Consider the following 24011-nt stretch of genomic DNA (forward strand, 5'->3'; position numbering starts at 1 on the left):
AGCGAACCGTCCCGGTCCGAAATAGAGGCGTTTACCTTCTGCAAGACCAACTGAAGATGCCCCAACAAAGGAAGCTGAAGAGATGATTTGGGGTCCTGAGTAGCTCCCTCTAAGGCTTCCAATCAAGAAGGAGTGTAAGACAACCGAGCCTGAGTCCTACTTTCCAAATTGTTAAACCCATGAATGAGATCACCAACTTCCGAAAAGGAAGATAAAAACTCTTGCATGTCTCCCTCCTCCTGTTCCGGCAACGGAGACCGACGACGAGAAGGATGTGCAGGCCCCTCTAAGGCACTTCCCCACTAAAATTAACGGAAGGATCAGCAGCCAAACAGCCTGAATCACATACTACTAACCTGTCAGAGACGAACCCACTATAACACTAGGAACATCACTACATACAGTGGACCCCCCGTATTCGCGTTCTCCGGATTCGCGGACTCACACATTCGCGGATTTCTCTCGGGAACGTTTCCCTGCATTATTCGCGGAAAATTCGCGCATTCGCGGTATTTTTCTATAAGAAATATCCACAAATTCCTGGTTTTTGTTATCAATTTCATCATAAAATGCACTTTTTGTGATAAAACTATTAAAAAAACCAAGTATGAAAATTTTTAGTGGTTTTTCTTAAGTTTTAACTAACAAAATAGGCTGTTTTTAGCGTTTTTATAGGGGCCAAACATTCGCGGATTTTAACTATTCGCGGGGGGGTCTGGTACGCATCCCCCGCGAATACGGGGGGACCACTGTACTCCTCCACCAGATGACTCATTAACATGCCCATGAATGGTCACGGGCATGGCAGACGTACGAACGTGAGATGGGAGGGAATCCCGAACACTCGAAATCAAAGGAGAATCCCCCAGAGTCGAACTCTTGGAAGCACCAGTGAGAGAGGCAAGACAACACTCCTGCTGCACCAACTCTGCACTCACTACCTTCAACCTCTTGACAGGTGCCTTGAGATCCTTACGGCGACGAATAGGTCTTGGAGAAGAAGGAGCATTTACACTATGAGCACAGGCAGGGGAGGTTGCAACATGCTCGCGATGTGCATGGACAGGGGAGGTTGCAACACGCTGGCAATGTGTACGGATGGGGACGGGGTGTAACACGCCCGTGATTCAAAGCAGAGGACTAAGCATCCCCTGAAGATTGCACAAGGGAAGGAACACTAACACTATTTGAAACACCAACACTCTCGGGAACACGTCCGCGTTGTTCCTCCCTGATGGTAATTGCTTCATAGCAAAGGAAGTTAAAGGAAAGGAAAACGCATTTTCGAGAAGTTCGGCAGCAAGGAGGCATTAGCGCATGTTGTTGAAGGTGTCTGTTCTCATGATGGTTCTAGAATCGGCAGGAGTTTTGTGGAACTCGTCAGGCGCCGACGTGACGTGAGAAACGCCTCGATTTCTGATGCAATACCTCACCTAGATTCATCTAAGAAGTTCCGGTAATCTCGGGAGTCTGTGACGCTCGCCGTAGGCCCCGTCCCCAGGATGCCTTATAAATATGACGGACGAAGTAGGAGAGAGAGAGATCAGTAAGAGCCACAGATCAGATTATCAGTGAGAGATCAGCAGCAGCAGAGATCATCCGAGAGAGATAAGAGAAAAAGGGACCGACGAAGGATCAGGGGAAAAGTTGCTCGAGAGCTGGTTGGATTCTGGTCTAGTCATCTTCAGGAGTGGACGACCGAGTTATATCGACGATTGAGCAGACTTCAAAGAAGAAAATGTCCTGCTAGAGGTTTTGGGGAGTTCCTGCCTTTCAAGTATCAAGAGTAGACGTTATTTTCTGCAATACGGAGTCAAGAAGACGTCTGCAATCGCCATTCTCCTTTTGTGAAGTCATCGCTTCGAGTCACTAAACCTGCCAGCAAGTATTTGAATTACCTCGCTGTTCCCCCAGTTCATGCAGTGTAAGATTCTGTTTTTTTTTTTTTTGTAAATAGGAGATACCATTCTGCATTTACCTTTGTTAGTAAGCTTGTAAATAAACCTTTGTTGTGTTAGTGTTTCTTTCTATATGCGCATCCCCAGTTTCAACTGTTTGTGTTGACATTTTTTTTGTTTTTGTTTATTTCATATCGAACCTGAAGCGGACCTCTCTCAGAGTCTGTAACATTGTGGCGACCTTTGGCCCGTATATTTCGACACCATAACAGATTGAAATAGGGAAAATATAGAAAAAGCCAGAATGAGTGAGATGGTGAAAGAGTTTATTGAGTCAGGTAAGATCCTGGGTCTAAAGGGGAATGATCTCCGTGAGTATGTTGAAAAGAAAGAAAGAGAAAAGTATGAGAGAGATGAAAGAGCGGCTGAGAGAGAGGAAAGAGCAGCTGAGAGGGAAGTGCAGCAAGTGAGAGAAGCAATGAAAATGCAGCAAGAGAGAGAAATGTTGGTAATGCAGCAGGAAGAGAGAGAGAAAGAGCATATGCATGAGCAGGAGGAGAAATAAAAAGAGCGTATGCATGAGTTGGAAATTGCTCAGTTAAGGGAAAGTACTCATAACAGTCGGACAGGTGAGAACGAAAACGAAGCTGATACGTTAGGTATGAGTGCAGTGCTAAAATTAGTACCAAAGTTTAATGAGGAATATGTTACGACATATTTCATGTGTTTTGAGAAGTTAATGGAACGAGTAGGTTCTCCTAAAGAAACGTGGACTTTATATTTGCAGTAAGTTTTGAGTGGTAGGGCACTTACTGTGTATAGTTGCATGTCTAAGGAGGATTGTGATAATTACGATATCGTGAAAGAAACTGTTCTTAGCGTGTACAGGTTAGTACCGGAGGCGTACCGTAAGAAATTTAGAAATTTAGAAATTTGAGAAAGGATGAAAATATTACATATGTAGAATACGGTAAGAAGTTAGAAAGGCTGTTTTTTGATTGGTTAACTTCTGCTAAGGTTGAGAATTTTGATAGTTTGAAGAACTTAGTGTTGTTAGAAAACTTCAAAGATAACGTATCCCCTGAGATTAAACTTTATATAGAGGATAGGCGAGAAGTATCATTTGCAGGAGCAACTAGGTTAGCTGACGAATATAGTCTAACTCATAATTTGAGTGTTAGTAAGAAACGAAATGATCCTTCGTCTGGTAGAGTACAAAGCAGTAAAGATTTCAGTCCTAGTAATAGCAATGAGAGTAAAAGTGACTATTCCTGTTATACATGCGGAAAACCTGGTCATACGTCTAAGGTTTGTAAGAGTAAGGTGGCATCTAGTGGCTCAGAATTAACTTGTTTCCGATGTAATGGGAAAGGGCATTTAGCAAAAATTTGTGCGTTAGAAAGGAAGGACGGTAAGAAACCAGTGTCTCTAGTTAACCTTTCATCAAGTAGGAATGATGTGATGAGAGAAACTAGGAAAATTTTTGGTGAATTTCTGTCAGAAGGCGTAGTTTCCTCTCTTGGAGGAGTGGATTCGAGAGAAGTAGTCTTGCTTTGAGACACAGGAGCTGCTGTCTCACTGATTAGGAGTGTGTGTGTGCCGAACAGGGCAAAAATCAATATGGAAGAGAGGGTCATGTTAGGTGGATTTCCTAACACTTGTGTTCTTTGTCCTTTGTTGAATTTGAATTTAGAAAGTCAGGTAGTGTCAGAAGTGAAATTTGCAGTTGTGGACAGTTTGCCCATCGAAGGCATTGACATTATTGTCCGTAATGACTTAGCTTTATCCAAGAATGTGAATCCTGTTGTGAGGAATATTCGGGTTTAGATACAGACATAGACTACGATCACAATTTGTTCGTGGATTCGAGAGTAAGTTCGTGGATTCAAACGAGAGCGAGTTCGTGGATTTGAACGAGAGTAAGTTCGTGGATTCGAACGTGAGTAAGTTCGTGGATTCGAACGAGTGTGATAGAGGTAGCGAGGTTGATCTTGGCATGAGTGTGGCTGAGAGACCAGACTCTATCGATGTTGACAGTGATAGCCAAACGGAAGGTCTAGCTGTCGAGAGTAACGTAGTAAATGTACCAGTATCTAGTCCTAGTTACGGTGATGAATTAGGCTCTAACATTTTGGATAAGGATGAGCTAGTCAAGTTGCAGAGAGAGGATAAGACACTAACCCAAATTTTTTAATGTGAGCTGGATGATGATCTCAATGATGTGTGTAAGGAAACTTTTTGTTTAAAGGACGAAGTTTTGTGTCGTTATGTTAGTCCTAAGTCAGGTAGTAAAGGGGAAGTCACAGAACAATTAGTGGTTCCTAGGAAGCTTTGTGAACTAGTTTTGAAGTTAGCACACGATGAGCAAGGACATTTGGGAGTAAATAAAACTTTCAAGTGTATTATTAGGGCGTACTTTTGGCCTAAAATGAAAAATGATGTAAAGAGGTATGTTTTAAGCTGTCATGAACATCAAATTGCCGCGAAACCGATTCAAGTAATCCCCAGAGCTCCGTTGTGTAATATTCCTTCGGTAGGCAAATCTTTTGAGAATGTATTTATCGATATGGTTGGACCTTTGCCTAGAAGTAAGGGTAGGGATGATTGCATAACTAAGCTAGAGTATTATAAAAACAATCTAAGAGAACGGAAGCGCTTGGCACTTAGCGAAAGAAAGCGCGAGTGGAAGTCAAGGGGAAACTAAAGGGAAACATGAGCAAACAAGAGAAGTTTGTGTGTAAGAGATAAAGTTTTAGTACTAGTCCAGAAAGAAGGTCCGTTTTTACCTTATAAGTTTCGAAGGTCCTTTTTCAGTGTTAGAGGAGAGGGGAAATATGCATTATAGAATTAATATGGGTAAACGTAGAGCAAAGTGGCTGCATGTAAATTTGCTCAAGAAATATAACGAACGCCCCGTGCCTGTAGTGACGATGTCCCAGAAAGAAATTAGTTTTGAGAAAAACACAAGAGGTGTTTTAGTAATTATAAGTTTTAATCAGAGTTCAGAAAACGGAAAAAGTAAGAGAGAATGATAATGTTATAGCTAGTAGCCTCTAGAGATTTTTCTCAGAATGAGTAGCCTAATGACCGTTTTCTGTTTTGGCACGAGTGGTTGAGTGAATGAAGAAGTATTAAAGCTTTATGCAGAATTGTTTCCCCTGCTGTTTAATTCTTGTTTCTCTTTAAAAAAATAAAATCGGTTGATTTCATTTTTTCTCTATTGGGGGGCGTGTGATGGTAATTGCTTCATAGCAAAGGAAGTTAAAGGAAAGGAAAACGCATTTTTGAGAAGTTCGGCAGCAAGGAGGCATTAGCGCATGTTGTTGGAGGTGCCTTTTCTCATAATGGTTCTAGAATCGGCAGGAGTTTTGTAGAACTCGTCAGACGCCGACACGACGTGAGAAATGCCGCGATTTCTGATGCAATACCTCATATAGATTCATCTAGGAAGTTCCGGTAATCTCGGGAGTGTGACGCTCACCGTAGGCCCCGTCCCCAGGATGCCATATAAATACGACGGACGAAGTAGGAGAGAGAGAGATCATCAGTTAATCACACAGAGATATCCTCAGTAAGAGCCACAGATCAGATTATCAGTGAGATATCAGCAGCAGCAGAGATCATCTGAGAGAGATAAGAGAAAAAGGGACCGACGAAGGATCAGGGGAAAAGTTGCTCGAGAGTTGGTTGGATTCTGGTCTAGTCATCTTCAGGAGTGGACGACCGAGTTATATCGACAATTGAGCAGACTTCAAAGAAGAAAATGTCCTGCTAGAGGTTTTGGGGAGTTCCTGCCTTTCAAGTATCAAGAGTAGATGTTATTTTCTGCAATATGGAGTCAAGAAGACGTCTGCAATCGTCATTCTCCTTTTGTGAAGTCATCGCTTCAAGTCACTAAACCGGCCAGCAAGTATTTGAATTACCTCGCTGTTCCCCCAGTTCATGCAGTGTAAGATTCTGTTGTTTTTTTATGTAAATAGGAGATATCATTCTGCATTTACCTTTGTTGGTAAGCATGTAAATAAACCTTTGTTGTGTTAGTGTTTCTTTCTATATTCGTATCCCCAGTTTCAACTGTTGGTGTGGAAATTTTTTTTGTTTTTGTTTATTTCATATCAAACCTGAAGCGGACCTCTCTCAGAGGCCGTAACACTCCCTTGTAGACGAAGAAAGGGCAAAGTCCTTAGCTTTCCAACACTTGATACGCTGACGGGCCGTAGAGGGGGAAGAGGGAGAGGAAGACGGCAGTGGTTTCTTGTGCGAACTCTTCTCAGGAGGCAGGGACGAAGCAACACGTTTCTTACCAGTCCTCCCAACTGATAAGGCAGCCAACTTGACATCCAAAACAGAGTCCAACCTCTGAAGCACTGCCTGGCATATAACCTCAGACTGATGTGCCAGAGAAGGCTCCGATGACAAGGAAGGGAGATGTAGCGAACTGGGCGGCAGGGATGACGTCACAGCCGAGAGAGGCAGATCAGAGGAGACGACTGGGAGAGACGTCATCGATGGGAGTGACGTCACAAGTGGTGGTGACGTCACGGCTTGAGGGGGAATCAGACGCCACTGGCGGAGGAATACACAAAGACGGATCCCGTGACATCATCAACGGGGCTGACGCCACGGCGTTTCTCCGACTCGAAGAAGCGGCAGCAGTCACTGACGAGGCTGGGAGGAGGGGGGGATGGCCTGGGCAGTCCGGGGATGGGGGGTGCGAGCCTCCACAAAATGCGCTAGCAACCCTTCCAAGGACGGGAAACCCCCTAGCCTGAGCGTCTTCCAAATCACCAGAATTTTGGACGCATCCGATTCTGGAAGAAAAGAGATTGATGAAAAAGGCTCCCTCTTCTCGGGAATCAAATTACGTCCCGAGGAAGAAGGGGCTACATTACAAACATCACCCTGGTGGCCTCCCGATACTTCCAGCGACAAATCAATGGAAGAAAAGGAAGGAGACACAGGAACAACGCTACTATGGGGGTTAACTACTGCAGGAGACGAAGCATCGGGAAGATTAGGCCATGCCCAGCATTCCATGCAAGGATTCGTTAAAGTACAAAAATTAGAACGACACCTACTGCACTTGATGTGGGGGTCAGTCGCTGCTGAAGCCAAATAACGAGAACACGGAAAACCTGGAATTCCAGGGCACATACATTGACGAGGCCGAGAAGGAGCAGAAGAAGCCATAATATCAGCCAAACACACACACACACACACACACACTAAACACAAGCGAAACGGGCAATGAACTGGGAAAAGGCCAAGAGAGGTTAACACGACTCTCGCCCAGGCGGTCAAAGAGAAGACTGGCGTAGCGGCATGGTCCTTGACCACTCCTCACCTGAGCTACACACACGTTGCCAGATATCACAAAATTCCTTTCTTTCGTCTGCTTTTTAACTGGATCCAGCTGGGCGCTAGAAATTATCCTATTGTTAAGACCGAAGGTTTGTTCGCATATGAACAACTACGTACTTCAGAGTAAAGTTATGAGTCAACTTTGAGTGGGTAATCTTTGGCCATTCAAAGTGGCAAGATACTAGTTATCATGGGCTCTGACTGCTGAATTTCAATTGTTTCTATTAGCCACTGATTTCCCTATCTCTGCTGGAAAGGACTTTCTTATGAAGATTAAATGTTCAAGTTTTTATTAAGATAATTATGTCTCCCTTGAGAACCACAGGCCTTTATCAATGATAGTTCCCTCAAAAGAGTAATATGACTCAGAGAGGCTCCAGTAATTTTTTTTTTCTTAAGGTTATGGTCATAAGTGATTCAATTCTGTGGAGGATGGGAGTCTTCAGAATTTTAAAGTTTCATGCAGTGGTCACCAACCTTTGAGTTTGATTTATTCATCATGGTATGTACATTATTTAACAAAGACAACCTCCCACCTACCAAAACAACCTTCAGGGGTTGAATGTCATTCTGTTACAAATGGTGATCGTCTTGGAAGAAATTTCTTAGGTATATGTACACCATATCCTCAGTGTCTTGACGGTTATCAGTTATTTGAGGATGGATCCAGCAATGAGAGGAAGGTTCAACGTATTCCTTTTGATTTACTCTACCACAATCATTAATCAAATTCTATGGTTGAGTATGCACACCATCCATTCTTGCCCTCTCACATTCTAAATATAATTCATATTCAACTAATATACAATTATGTAGTCAATAAAAGGTTGTCCATCCTGACAGAAGAACAAAAGAAAATGGAATGGGTAAATTGGTGATGATGTCTAGCTAATTAATTTAGAGCAACTAGTTAAGGCAAAATTATGAGTTGGACCTAAGTGCTTACTCTCCAAAGCCCATACCCAAAGGGGCTACAAGTTTGGGGAGGGGAAAAAACCAGGGGGGGATTTCACTGGGCGACACGGCTTCCTCGCCCAGAAATAGATTTTTCCTACGTCAAAATCCCTTTTCTGGGCTCAGCCGTGTCGCTCCCGTGAAATTGTACCAGAGAAACACCAAGCTACATCACTCTGAAATGAAACAGAATATTAAATTGTATAAACTAACACCATAGACCAAGTGAAATAGCAAAGAGATTTGCTGCGATAGGTAGGATGTTAATAAAACTGGCATAATGGAAAATATTCATATGACACAAGGACAGTACTATATTGATGTTGCAAGGAGACACTGACCTCCCTACAGCTATTGCCTGATATTTAAGATCCTCCAAGGACTTAAGGTAAAGCTTTGGAAAACCCAGTGCGACTGCCGACCAGTATATTTCTTCAGATCATCAAAGTTCATATATTTGAAGAAATTTACAGAAGTTGTTATAGCCCGAATAGCACGCGCTTTGGGAAAGGACCCTGGGCTGACTTCCTTGGTAAAATACAAAAACTGCTGCGTAATGCCCTTTAGGGATATGGTACCACCACCGCCCCACATGAAAAGGAGAGGGGGGGGGCCTTCGGAAAAGGTAGATGTGCTAGATAAATAGTCCTTAGGGGTTTTAACAGTACATAAAGATGGATGTTGCGGAAGCGGAACAACCTTCCAAGGGGATCGCCTTACCAAAGGGTTCTCATTCTTAGCCATAAAATAATTATTTGGTGAAAGCAACACGTAACCCGAGGGAAGGAATTCTATATGCCCTTGGCCACTAGATAAAGATGACATCTCCGATGTTCTGGCACCTGAAGCCAGACTTAATAAAAACAGTGCCTTACGCAAAAGGGTTTGGCAATCACATTTGAAGTTGTCTGTTTTAGAGTCTAACCTGAGACCATCGTTAAGAAACCATGACACTGACGACGGCCTTTGAATGGGCCGCAGGCGTGCACAAGCCCTTGGGATTGAGGTGAAATAAGACTCAGTTAGATTTATACCAAACCCGAGAAGAAAATCTTTTTCGGAGCTGACTTAGTGGTTGTTAGTGGCAACTGCCAAGCCTTGTTCGAATAAAGGCCTGAAGAATGTTATAGTCACGTTCATTGTCATTACTTTGACATTGATTTCCTGAGAAATGTAGGCAATTGTTTAACTGCTGAATCATACTGGCGAAGTGTAGATTCTCTTTTGTCTGACTCCAAGAACAGAATGTTCTGTGGATCAATGTCCCCTACCCTCCTACCTGCAAACTTCATGAAATCCATAAAGATAGGGTTTTGTGAAGACCTGAGGAATCGAACACAGTCACCGTTTGAACTTGTTGCGTCAGCCTCAAGCCCGGGAGAGGGTGAGGATGAAGACCTAGTTCTAGGAGAAGGAGAAACCAATTGTTCTTGGGCCAGTAAGGAGCTATGAGAGCCACCTGACCTTTGAAGGATTTCAACTTGTGCAACACCTTCAGGAGAGGGTTCACTGGAGGGAATAAATAAACCTCCCTCCACTGGTTCCAATCTATACTCAGGGCGTCCGTAGCGTATGCTAGAGGGTCCATACTTTGGGCTACGTAACAAGGCAGCTTGTGGTTTGCCCCTGTAGCGAACATATCTACTTTCAGAACCGGTACTCTCCTACAAACCCTCTCGAAGGGTTCCTGGTCCAGTGACCATTCTGGCTCCAGGGGGACTGACCGGGACAATGCATCTGCTACTACATTGTGGACTCCTGCCAGATGGGTAGCGATAGATGCCAGGTGTTCTTGTCAGTTAGAGAAAAAATTGCTATCACCCTGTGGTTCACATGACTTGACTTGGACCACCTCTGTTTATACCATGTATCACTACTGCACTGTCGAGAGCCAATCTGATATGAGTCTCCTCCGGAGGACGGAGCTTCTTTAAGGTCAGAAACACTGCCATAGCTTCCAGGATGTTGATGTGAAGCTTTTGGAACTGAGGTGACCAAGTTCCCTGAACCTTGTCGTGCTGTGAATAACCTCCCCAACCTGATAGTGATGCGACTGTATGCATCAGTAGGGACGGGGGAGGGAACTGCAACTGTAACTCTTTGGCTATTGCCCATGGACGTAGACGTTCCTTGGGAATCAGAGGTACCCGGCCGAACTTGTCACGACACTTGGCATTGGCCTTGAACGTCAAACTCGATTGATGTCCTTGAGCTTGGCTTTCAACAGAACGTCTGTGACTGACGCAAATTGGAGCGAGCCTAGGATCGTCTCCTGATTCCTTCTCGAAGCCTTTTTGCCTTTTAAGAATTGGCTTGTTACCTTGGCATCCCCTTCCCTGATGGAATGGAAAGGTTGTGTGAATCCAAGCCCCAATGGAAACCTAGCCACTGGAACTTGGATTCTGGGGCCAATCGGGACTTGGTCCTGTTGATCTTGAACCCTATATATTCCAGGAAAGATATGACCCCGTCCATGGCTTTCCTAAACTTGTCTTTGACCATCTCCCAGATTAGCCAGTCGTTTAGGTACGCCACTACCAATAAAACCTGAGACCTTAGCTCCTGCACCACTACCTCCGCCAGTTCGTGAAAACCCTTGGGGCTATATTCAGCCCAAAGGGCATCTTGAAGGGCACCTTGAAGGAATAAGCTTCTTTTACTAGTTTGAAGCCCAGGAATGGATGGGAGTGCTGAGCCGTCGGGACATGATAATAGGCGTCTGTAAGACCTATAGAGGTGGTGACGCCCCCACGGGGAAGTAAGGCCCGTACCTGAGAGATGGTCAGCCTTTAGAACTTGTCGCAAGGAATGTACAAGTTTAAACGGGACAAGTCTAAGATCACCCTCCTTTGGTCGGTCCCTTTCTTGGGACACTGAATAGACGACTTTGAAATTTTAAGTTCTTTGTCCTGGAGACTGCTCCCTTCTGGAGAAGGTCCCTGGGGTAATCCATCAACCCTTGGGTTGGATGCTGATAGATAGATACTATGTTTTCCGCCAGCTGCTGAACTCCCAACGATGTTAAAAGAGATACAGCCTGCCTCCTATTTATATGATGAGGGTCGGGTTCCTTTCCTGACCATACACCTCTAGCTCGCCCTTGGGCTCCGGTTCCTCCACTCTGACGAAAGGGGGAACCTGTTGGCTAGCCGACGGCGAAAGGGAGACAAATTGAGGCTGTTGCCGAGGCTGAGTCTTAGAAGATGAAGGTTGGGGAACTTGCTGAATTAGTACAGCTTATAGCACAGGGTGCTGTTGCGGAACTTGGAAAGGTTGGTACCTTCTTTGACTTTTCCTAGTCCTAAAACTGGAGGAAGAAGACTCTTAATATCCTTTTGAAAGGGATGCCCCAACGCAATCTGATGCTTGATTAAAATGTGATGCCTCATTCTGAACCTCGTTTACTGCCGAAGCTGGAAGAGATCTGCACCCCAGATTGAGGAAGCCAGAAGCTGTTGGGTTCGTGCCTGATCGTAGCCTCGGATAGAACATGCTTCTTGCCATTTCTCTTAGTAACCGCAAAGCCGTACGAGGCACAATGACCTTATACAGCGGTTCATGAGCATACTCCAGAACCGCCGTCTCCGTCATCACTAGAGAGTTAAGAGACCTTGCAAGACGTGTCCTAGCATCAAATCCGGCTTGGATCAGTGCGTCTGACAGAGGCGCTCACTAAACAAGTTGATTGCACAGTTTGGCTTAAGCTTGCCTGCCGAGAATGTAGCCAGCAAACTTCCCACAAACTCTCTCTACCTTGGGGGTAGCAATGATGTGGAATCTGTCTCGCTAAGCTGGGGCTCTTCCCGAGTCACTGCCTGAAGGGTAAATCCTGCTACCTTTGATGTAAAAGGTAAGGAGTTCCCGTCATGTTGTTACCTTAGTATTTGAGCAGATCCACTTCTAGGCTCCATATCTATACTTGATGAGCCTGATTGCTAGAAAGGATAACAGTCCCCTTGGAGACCTTGTCCTTTCTAATCGAAGCTGCCTCCATAAGCCTAACATAAGCTATAAATGGTGGCCATAACCTTTCGGGAAATAACTCGAAATCCTCGAGTCTATGTGTACCACAACCTTCTACAGTCAACATCCCGCTGACAAACGGAGCGAAGTTCACTACCCTCCAAAAATCACCAGGGTGGAACGGAGGGAACGTGGACCCGTCAGGCATGCTCTGACCTTGCACCAAATTACTAGGAGGTGCCGGAACTGCCGACTCCTGTCTGAGACCTGCAATCAGGGAGTCCTGTGCACGTAAACGTTTAAAAACACCCTTTCAAACCTTGCTGCGACTGAACTGACTAAGCTAGCAAGACTACTGGCCTGATTTAAAATATTCGTGTTGAACAGGTCTTTGCCGACTAAAGGGGAACCTTCCAGCGCTCCCTACGGTACCTTATGAGGTATCCGACCTCTAGACGTTGCAGGGATGGGACTTGAGGGGCAATGGGAAGAGTTCTCTCCTTGAGGCCTTGGATCTCATCCTAGGTTTAATATGTGTATGAACCTCTGGAACCTGCCCAGGCCTTGGCTTTGTGTCTGATTGGCTTTTAAGCAAGGTTTTACCCGAAGGTTTTCTCTTTAATCTAGGAATCACAGAGAAGGAATGCGACCTGGGAGGGGGCAAACCTCCTGTGAAACCCATGAAGGAATTTGGAGTAAAGGGAGAGGAAGAATCAGAGTCACTCGAGGAAAGACCCCGGTGACCAACTAGGCTAGCCTCATTAACACTGTTACCTGTAACCATATCTAGTGTAATGGGCAAATCCTCACTAGTTCAAGTGAGACTTCTTCCAAACCAAGGTCTGGCAATTCTGCCTCTTGCTGTTCCATAACTGAATCTTGAATTTATTTGATAATTGGTGCTGCGACTTTTGGGTCAACGTATCCGGCAGCTTTCCCGGCTGGGGAGGCTGCCATATCTTGAGGTAGCATAAGAAAAAGGCTTAGCTACCCCTACGTTCTGTCCAAAACCTCCAACCCAGACCTTGAGGGTGGAGAGTGCAGCATGCTTAACAGACTGCTCTGTCTGTAATGCAAGGAATGTGTCAATTTCGAGTAAAATCTTTGAACATTATGCTTACATATGTTGATTAATTAATGTAATTTAATTTACAGAAATTTTAATTATTTATTTATTTATATAGTAATTTATTTGATTATTATTTAGTTATTTATTTTATTTTAATTGTTTATTTAGTTATCTATTTATTTATTTATTATTATTATTATTATTATTGTTTTATTTTATTTATTTATTTTTTTTTTATTTTTTTTTTATTTTATTTCATTTTTTTTTTTTTTTTAACACTAATCCAAGTAGTGTAATATAATTCCATCACAATATGTATAGAACAAGCAGTGCGGTAACTTATCGAACAGGTAACCTGTTGTACAAGTCGTAGCAGGCAAAGCCGTTTACGTGATGCCAGACTACGGAACCGGTAAGCAATACTGCGCACGGGGCATGGTTCCGGCAAACATCATGGTTGCACAGATCCTGTAGATCGGCAACCAGACACTGAGTGGCCTGTAAGTGCAATAATATATGAGAACAATTGCACAAACTTATAGGATTATTATGATAATAATGTCATATGCCGGAGCATGCCGAACTGAAATAATATATATATATATATATGTATATATATATTCATATATTTACGTCCCGGGGACTATAATAATTAAAACCACCCGGAGCTGTATGACCCGGAGATGGGGGGTACACGAAGTAACCCGGACGGCCACATGAACTCGCAAGTTCCGTGGCAAAAGAAAGGAAAATAATATATATATAAAAAATATATATATGTATATATATATTCATATATTTACGTCCCGGGGACTATAATAATTAAAACCACCCGGAGCTGTATGACCCGGAGTGGGGGGTACACGAAGTAACCCGGGACGGCCACATGAACTCGCAAGTTCCGTGGCAAAAAAGAAAAGAAAATAAAAATAAAAGGGAGAAATAAAATAACAAATATAATATCTCCGCCTACGGAAGAGAAACTTCCGTAAACATAGCCCTCAACGACTACCGGAGAGGCCTGAATCTAAATCCGCCTTATGCGGAGAGGGAATGTTTTAGGCGGATGGATGTAAGCTCCGGAAGCTGAAAGAAGCAGAGCGCAACAACTCCACGGAAGCCGAGGCTGAATACGCAAAGCAATCAACAACTCCGGAGGCGGTCGGCTGAGAAGCGACACCCACCAACCTAAGGTCCTGGAGGACCCTCTACACCCTCCCCTCTGCTGATGGGAACGGCTGTCAGCGACAACCGAGGCGAGAGGAGCACCCAACTACTGGGGGGCCCCACGTGAGGGGGAGGGAAGGAGGGCTGATGGGGTGACGATCACGTGATCAGCGTATCCTCGCAAATAAAAGATTACGAGGAAAACGCAGGCATAGCCTATGTAGGCTAAAACCGACCTAACATCCAAAATATACATAGACAAAATAAAATCAATTACTTAAAGCTAAAAGAAAATCATGCTTTAACACGGGGGAAATGAAAATAAACTGTCGTAAAATATAAAACCGCAATGAAGGCCACTCGATAACAGTGGGCGCAAAAGGGGAAAAACTACTTGCTTACTGACAAAACGATAAGAAACGGTAAGCTGACGAAAAGAAAAAAGGGAAAATTCTTGAATGAAATAGGACGGTGGATAAACGGCGAAGCACGAAACAAAGAAACGTGCTCGAAAGAAGACCCCCGTGAAAAACGTGAAAATAATGAAAATAACAAAACATAAATGGAAATCGGATCGACTAAAAACTGCCACCCAAGAATAAATAAATAAATATATACATACATATATATATATATACAGTATATATATATACATATATATATATACATATATACATACATACATGTACTGAAATATCACATGTTACAAGCAGAGAGGAAGACTACTCGAAGTCGGTACAATTCAAGCGTAAATCGGTACAATTCAAGGGTAAGCCGTAAAGGCGACTTGCCGCCCGCCCCCTATTTAAAAGTGACGCCTAATAAAATCCTAAATAAAGGCAAAACGATAGGCAAATTCACTCCCTAAATATTGAAAAAGGGCGGAACCAGTACTTAACTTGGGTGAAGAGGTAGATGACGATCCGTAACCAGAATAAAAATAAAAGAACAAATAGTAATATTCGAACGTGCGAACACGGAATGGCTATCGAAAAGTATGACGTCACAGCCGCCTTCAACGGGGTAGCTAGGTGTGACCTATGGGTCGGCTCCCCGTATTTAGGGTCTTTTGATGAGGAAAAGGCTAATTGGAGGGGTTGCTGTGGTAGTGTTTAACACTCGCCCCAGTTTTATACCGACACCTTTTATATAGGTGAGCGAGTCAGAGGCTTCTGACATGTCCAATTTAGCAGTTCTCTGGTATTATAGCAATATTTTACTAGAAATAGTGCTAAAGCAGACATATTTCACTGGGCGACACGGCTTCCTCGCCCAGAAATAGATTTTTCCTACGTCAAAATCCCTTATCTCACTTACCTATTATTAACATGATTTGAAAGAGGAATATTTTCTTTCTGTATAGGTGGTGCTGGTGAGACTGGAGAGGCATTGAGTACTGCTGAGCTATGAATGGCTTGGTCTTGGCCATAAGACACTGGAGCTGATGGAGTATAAGGTGGAGGGGACACTGATGACTTATCATTAACCTTAATTGGTGAGGTCTCAGTTGAAGCCACAACTTGGACATCTTGCTTTACTTCTGTTGGAAACCAATCAAAATCTTAATTTAGTAACAGTTAGAGCTTCATTATTGGGGAAGTAAAAATATAAATGTGGACTATATAAATAAAAAAAATAGAAATATATGAAGATGCTGACACAATATCAAGAACAAAAATTTGTCTAGGCATCTATCATTGTCTTTAATCCTCTGATACTAACAAACTGACAAGTATAAAGTATTAAATCATATTTTAGTAAAAAAATAAATAGCTTTTAGAGTAAAAGAAATAATAAAACTCTCAAAAAGTGTCAACTTAACAACAAACATAAACTGATACCTAAAAGCTTCAATGTTATCTAAGTCCCCTCTTAACCTTTACAAGAAGCATTACACCCAGGCTCAGTTTCATGCATTGTTGATGATTGGTATAAATGTATATACAGTTGATGTTTTGAAACTGAAAACTTTCTAGCAATTTAACCACATAAATAGTATAAAAATACAAATCATAGAACAAAAACAATATTTTTTATCAAACAAATTACTTAACAAATAACAACTCAAAATCATTAATAAAATACAATGAAAATATCAGCAAGATCAAATGTAAAGGGTATACAAATATTCAAATTAAACAAAGATACATAAATACATGCAAAATTATTCAATAATAAACAAAAGATATCCCACTTTAATCATTTAACACAAGCCATAAACCTGAAAATTACCCATCTCTTACTTTAATAATATTTGTGATATGAAATTGTATGGAAATAATCAAGAACAAGTTTCCTTCTTTACAGTTCACTAAGGATACAAGAAAATGTAACTTTCTTAAATGTCTATGAGAGATAAGGGAAACAAAACAGTCCTTTGACACGAAGAGGGACCTCACCTATTTATACTTTTTGGAAATTGTGGGAAAAATTTTAGAATCAAAATCCACTGTTACCAGAATAAAACACATTGAGTTATTTATAACTGAATCAGATACAATGTCAGAATCTATATCATTTTTCTCATACTGCCCATATCCAGTTCTCCAACCTTGTGGCACAATGAACAAATTCAGCTGTCGTCTTACATCAAGTTCTAAGAAAGAAATTGCATGAATCTTCAGTAAATAGATAATTAAAAATAAAAGGCAATCAACTTTTTGTACATCCAAATACGACAAATTAAAAAGGTTAAAGTACATTCCAAGAGAAATTGAAAAGGGAACAACTGTTTATTAACCAAGGTATGATTCTCAATATTCTAGAATATAGCTAATATTACGGTACCCAGAGATATAAATAAAATTTGTGTATGTCTCCATTTTGCATTAAACAAGAACCTAATATAATACTTATCAGTAACAGGAAGTAGAATGTATATGCCACACTGATGTCTAAAGCAGACCAGTGTAGTTATCCATACTATTGTCTAATCTTTTATCATATTTGGAAAAATCTGTTATATTATTTTTTTCTATACCACTCTACTCCAGCAAGTATTAAATTTCCAAGTTAAACATCACTAATTATGAACTGCAATACACAACAGCCCTACAATTCTCTGAAAATCATCAGGTTCATATTGTACATAATATGTACTGATGAAAAATTCAAATTAGCTTAGGTAATAAAATTTTGCCCATGATACATGAAGAATGAATAATTCTGACATAAAAATGCTCTTGATAAACCAATGTTCTTTTACTGAAATAGGTTTTGATGTAAAATAAAGATTAAAAATGCTAAATTTGTTATCGATAAAGCCCCTGAATAAAATGCACACACATTAATAACCCCAAAATGTCTACATTTAATAAAAATAAAAAAAATAAATACAATGCAAACAAAAACCTAAACGAATAGTAAAATCTAGGCAGTAATCTACTCATATACTGTCCGTCCAAGGAGTGGCAATGCCTGTCTACTGCCAGACACACTAATGAAAAGCTAGCAATAGCATGTCTTAGGTCTCCAACCAATTCATTATTCAAAAAACACAAGGGAATTTCACAAGTATATATTACAATTTATTTCCAATAAGGTAAAAATACTAAAAATCATCTAATCATGAATAGAGACTAAAGGTAAAACTGCATAATATAAACTTCAACAAGTGCAAAAATTAAACAAGTAAAACAATAACAAAAATATTTTAACTAATACAACATATGGTTACTAAAGATTTTAACAAAGAAAAATGGTACCAACAGCAAAAACAAAAGGTTGGAGAAATAAAACAGAGTAGTAACAGCCATCACACTAATCCACATAATTAACTTCTCCAAGTTATAAATGTACCCTGTAAACCTCATATTGATATATTTTTCCTTAACTTACAGCAGCCTGCACCCCACCCTAGGACAGTCAGTATAGAGATTTGTGTTGAGTGTTTTCATCTTGTGAAGTGTTTGACAGCATCTACAGCTACTAGGTCAAAACTAATCATAACAATCAAACATTCTAAAATGCTGCTGCTTTTCAATTTTTGAGCATGAATTAATAAAGCAATGATAAAACATAACCACTTCATATGAACAGTCATTATAAAAAGGCTCTAAATAAAATCTACTACGTATGCAATTCCTTGAAATTCATCAAAACAAAGATCTTGGGTAGCAAAATTAATTCCTGACTGACACTTCTGTAAGCAGAGATGTGAAACATGCAGTTAAAAAGGGTAGTATTAACCAAGAAGAAAAAGCTGAAATTTCAACAACTTTTTAGTCTCAGGCAAATGTTAATATTACCTAGGCAATTATTCAGCTAAATGTGTCCAATTCTCTAAAATAAATATAAACTGCAAAATATTTAGCCTATTTCAAAATGTGCTCTATAAATTACCAGATGTAAATAACAACATGTAATGGAAAGCATGCAAGACGTGTTCTGTAACGCTATAGACAAAGCAATACGACAGCAGGTGAGGCAGGCATTGCCACAACACAAGGACTTACCTCTAGTGCATGAGGTGTTAGTTTTCACTATCAATGGTCAAGCTGCCTAAATTAATTTCTTATTAAATCAGTTCATTAATGAACTCCCATTCTTTGGAGTTATTACCATTATCCAACTTTTGTATTAATGCAAATAATCTGGGTTATACATCATCATGAAAGATGCTCTTGATCATTTTTTCAAGTATGAAAACAAATTGATCTGCATCACTACTAACAAAGCAATGATTGCGCCAGAGTGGATCCTTGTCAGATCTATTTTATCACTGGAATTTGCTATGAAAGTAATTAAAATACTGCAAAATGAAGCTTTCATTTTTCTTTTTCTGTTTTTATAATAGCATGTTAGTGCAAAACTACTTAGTAGATGATTTTTAAAATAATGGTGCATATGCTGAGGCTGTATGTTACCAATGTGCACACACGGGTACTTATTAGTGCATACAAAAGATTTGGTGAGGTTTTCACAATTTAGTTTAAAAAATATGAAATTCTTTACTGCTTTTACTCAATAAAAATGCAAGAACCCTGAGGATTAGTATTCATGTAGCTCTGTGAGATGTGAGTCAAATTTACAGACACTCATAGGGCTTGGTGGATATAAATAGTTATAGCAAACTTGATAGTAATAATTATACCTTATTTTAAATTTTTATTACAAATGATCTCCCCAGGTAATTCACTTCCCCATGACAAAATTCTTCATTCAACAGAAATTGCTAAGAGCAAAGCATCAACATTCTGCATATCAATCCCATACCTTATTCAAAGTGCATTAAACTTTTGCAAATCACATGTGCTTTCTAATATATTTCAATTTTAATTGCTGGGCTTTGTTACTCCAAGTTCTTATCTTTGAGTATTGCTATTCTGATAACTTCTATGAACGTACAGTACATTGGATGCCTTTTCAGAGAAATAACTTGATACGGAAGGTATTGTAATATTGCTCTAAATTAAAGTATTCTCATTTGAAGGAAACATCCTTCAATGGGTTAACAAGACCTGAAATCAACTTGTGAGAAAGAGTAATCTTCATGGTATGGGGTCTAAGAACTACACAACTTATTGGTCTCCCAACAGATCAACATAAAGTGAAAATGTTCAAATCCAAAAATGTATGATATTATACACCCCATTTCCTTCATAACCTTGGATTAGAATGCAAATTATGTATAAAATTGTCTGAACATTTCCATGATTAAGTTAGACATTTTAAATATGGTCATTGTCATTCAATGTAATGAAAGCAATTTTTCATAAACCAGGTCCTGAAGGTGAAACCATGAATTTCAATTTGAATGTTCTGTCATACAGTAAGTGGATCCATTTCGCTTCTAACTTGGTGAAAACATTCACACTACACAAGCACAACAGAAATTGAAAAACGAGTTAAACAAAATCTTTATGTAGAGCATTATGAAGATAGTTCCAAACACTACCACGCATCAGAACCACATGTGATTTGCAAACAAGTATATACTACATGGATCAGAATTCAAAGATTATTGCTGAAAATCTCATTAACACAAACTGATTGTCAAACATTACTGTGTACATATGAACTGCAGAAAGTGATACCATACTGTGAATACTGGTACTAGCATATCATAATTTAGTATACAGTCCTTTAGTGTACACTAAAACACTACCTGATTAGTTAACAGCTGAGAAGAATAGAAAAAGCAAATACTAACTGACCCATAATGTATTCTCTCCCCGGTAACTTGCTAACAACAAAACTGATCAATTACTGTTCTTTGGATGCTACCAGAACAAGTTATTCTAGAATTGTTTAAAAGAAACAACTTTATTCACTTTGCCCAGTCTTAGTAAATTTCAATAAAATGCTTCAATGATTAAGACAAAATCGTATAATAAACAGTTCTGAGAATAACATGTTTTAAGCATATCACTCAAAATAAACTTAGGAAAAAATCATCAGGGTGTTCACCTCTCATATACTTTTCTGTATTCCTTCTAACTGTGTGAATTGAATAGTGATAATATGGTTCAAAATTTAAATTAACTGCTGGTACATTTGGATGACTGCTGTAAAAGTGACTGGCTCATGCTCTCTTGTCCTCTACATTCCTGACCTGTTTTCTCACCCTATCTACAAAATTATGTAAGATATCTGATAAGGCAGCGATTTCAACCAAACACTCAAGGGTTTCTTGAAAAAATTAGTATGGGGCAAATACATAAAGAAGAATGACTGAAAATATGAGAGCTTATACAATGACTTTCCTGCTTTACAGATTGGCAATCGATCAAGGTTAGACCAAGCTCTAAACACAAAGCTCAAAAGAATTCTCTTGATTTTTTCAATTATGTCAGTTACTCAAATTCTTTTTGGGCAGCATGCCATCGTATCTTGCCCTCATTCCTGAGTAATTAGACCCATGCCAGTTTTATCAGCAAAGCCCAACCTTAACAGGAATAGGGAAATTGAGCAGAAACGGACAGCCCAACTAACTTAACTACAGCAGATACAAAACTAAATTTAAATGTCAAATTAATGTGACCACCCTCTTATGAGTAATCACTTTCAAAAGACAAGACATCCAGGGATGGAATGCTCTTTGGTGCTGCTAACATTTAGAATAGTTAAGTTTACATGGGAAAATTATCATACAGCATAAAAAGTAAGAAAAGTTTTTATGATGCTCCCAAATGGTTTAATGGTACAGATAATGTAGTTTTGGGGTATGTGAACAACCCCACCTCCACCATAAATTAAAATTATCATCATTATAAGTTGGTTTAATGAGATCATTGAGTCACAGTGCCACTCTTAAAGAGCTTGGTAAAGGGTTGTATCTTGAATGAGGACTGAAAATAAAACAAGTCTGAGGTTCAATAAGGGCAAAAAGAGATCAAACTGTATGGATGAAAAGTACCAGGCAGACAGCATTGCAACTAGAGCTAACGGTGAAATAAGTGAACACCCTACATAAACAAATCAAGGGAGTCTTTTGATGTTGTAGATCAACAAACAAAGACCTCCAAACTAAACAACATAAAATATAGAAAGGTGGGCAGACCTCCCCCCAAAAATTAAAACTATATTCCTAGAAATTTAAAGGGCATAACAATTCCAGAAATCACAAGATATTCTATTGAAAACTAAAAGTAAAAACTATAAAATGAACTTGTGTAATATTCAAATTCAGTACCCTAACTTAATCTGGCAGACAAGTAAAACCATCCAGTACTTTACGAGAGGCAAAATCTAATTTTTAGCAAAAAAACTAACTTTTACATTTACATAGAACATGGATTGCATAGCTGGTAACAAAATCATTTCCATAACAGTTAATACTGTATGCTGTATTCAATTGTCAAAGTTAATTTAAAAATTGTATACTAAATTACAGATCGCTATAATACCAACATTTATTCTGTAATAAAAGATGTATGTAAGCAAATATACTATATTTGTTTTTCCATTTTTGCACTCAATTTTTAAATTTACAACAGTTTCTGAACTTAAATCTTTCTGTTATAATTCCATCAAATCACCTTGCAGATGAGAGATCCTGCATCTATAACACAGCTTTCTTTTAAAAGAAATGTTTCATTAACATCATTATCAAAAAGACTGTAGTAACCATCAACACACAAATAGCACAAGCTGACCTCATACATGACATTAATACATTTTCAATAAAGTAACCCATCTTGTATGAAAGATCAAAGAACAATCTTTATGTCAAGATGAATAAAAATATTACAGTACTATTTTATTAGGATCCTGTAATTGTCACTTGATCTATACTAGATATGTTACCTTAAAGATATAGTTATAAGAAAAGAAATATATAACACAAAGTCAATACTGCATGTAAAAAAAGAGAGTTATTTGCAGGAATACAGTAACTCCTGAAATTATTTCCCTTAAATAGCAGTCTCCAACAGTGAGCAGTGCTACGTAACTTTGCTACGATAACTCGCAGCAAATTCATATAACATTCATATTTACATATTTTACATATAATTTATTTAACATATCAAGAATTGTCATATAATAACAATTTAGACCTACTCATCTTCAAGTACAATAAAGTACTTACAGACATTGTTTGGTATTCAACATACTGTCATATCTATTCATTAGATTATACCTTGTATAATTACCATGTGGCAATCTTGGATACTCTATATCAATAAATATTTATAAAAATTAAAATGCAGTAAAATAATCCATAAAAAAAAATATAAGCAGAAAGCAAATGGTTTCAGGATTACATAATTGTGAGGTGTAAAAGTGTAGATTCTACATGCACCATCTCAAGGGCTAACGTAACGCCAGCAAATTCATCTTATCCTATGAAGGCATATGAACAGACCAATTGAAACTTATAATATTGTATCAGTAAGTGCTATGGTAAAAATATACTGGTAACACTAAACTTGCACCATCTTATTTCATGACAACTAAAATAACCCTGTCTGAACAACATACAGTACTTAACAATAATGTATGAAAATACTTACTAAATAAAATTATTTTCTACACCTCTAAGTTAAGAAGTGTCTTAAATTTATTGTATAACTGCAATATATGATATTACAGTAAGGGATGCTGTACATAGTATGTTAAATATTACAGCTTCAAATATTCTTTGGTTCTGATAAGATAAGGAAGCAGTCATCTTTCACATACTTAAGAAAATAATGGGAATTTAAACTTTCCTAATCCAATGTATACTGCTACAATTCATTCTTGATTAGGTCAGGTCTATTTCAGTGACATCATGCACAGAATCAATGGATAAAATGAAGTAACTATGTCACTTTATCATGAAAAAATTAATGTTCATATTCTAGCTAATATAAATATCAAGTGAAGCAACTCAAACCATGTTAGAATGTAGGCCGCAAATCTCCATTTCATAAAAGGAAGACCAATGAGCATACTAAAGTTTCCTTAATAAATAGTTGGTAGTAATTCCTCAGTAACAGTGGTTACCCTGTGTCCAGGAGACTTGTGAATGCTGGTAAATACTGAATGCACAAAATGTGTTTAAACATAAGGATGAAAATAACGTAAAACTTTCACTGAAAGTAGAGGTGGATGATACATCCACTTATCCTGTCCATTAATAACAAGAAATGACTAACAGCATATTATCAACTTCA

The 24011-nt window shown here is 39.4% G+C and overlaps 1 protein-coding gene across 1 annotated transcript in view; it reads right to left on the bottom strand.

The window, feature by feature from the left end:
- The window catches only part of LOC135200191 (FERM, ARHGEF and pleckstrin domain-containing protein 1-like), a 739864-nt gene that overhangs the window by 120133 nt on the left and 595720 nt on the right, over positions 1 to 24011 (bottom strand). The window contains 1 exon segment of the mRNA XM_064228579.1: positions 15730 to 15952. Coding sequence (XP_064084649.1) covers positions 15730 to 15952 — 223 coding nt within the window.

Source organism: Macrobrachium nipponense, chromosome 26 (assembly GCF_015104395.2).
Source record: "Macrobrachium nipponense isolate FS-2020 chromosome 26, ASM1510439v2, whole genome shotgun sequence".
NCBI lineage: Eukaryota > Metazoa > Arthropoda > Malacostraca > Decapoda > Palaemonidae > Macrobrachium > Macrobrachium nipponense.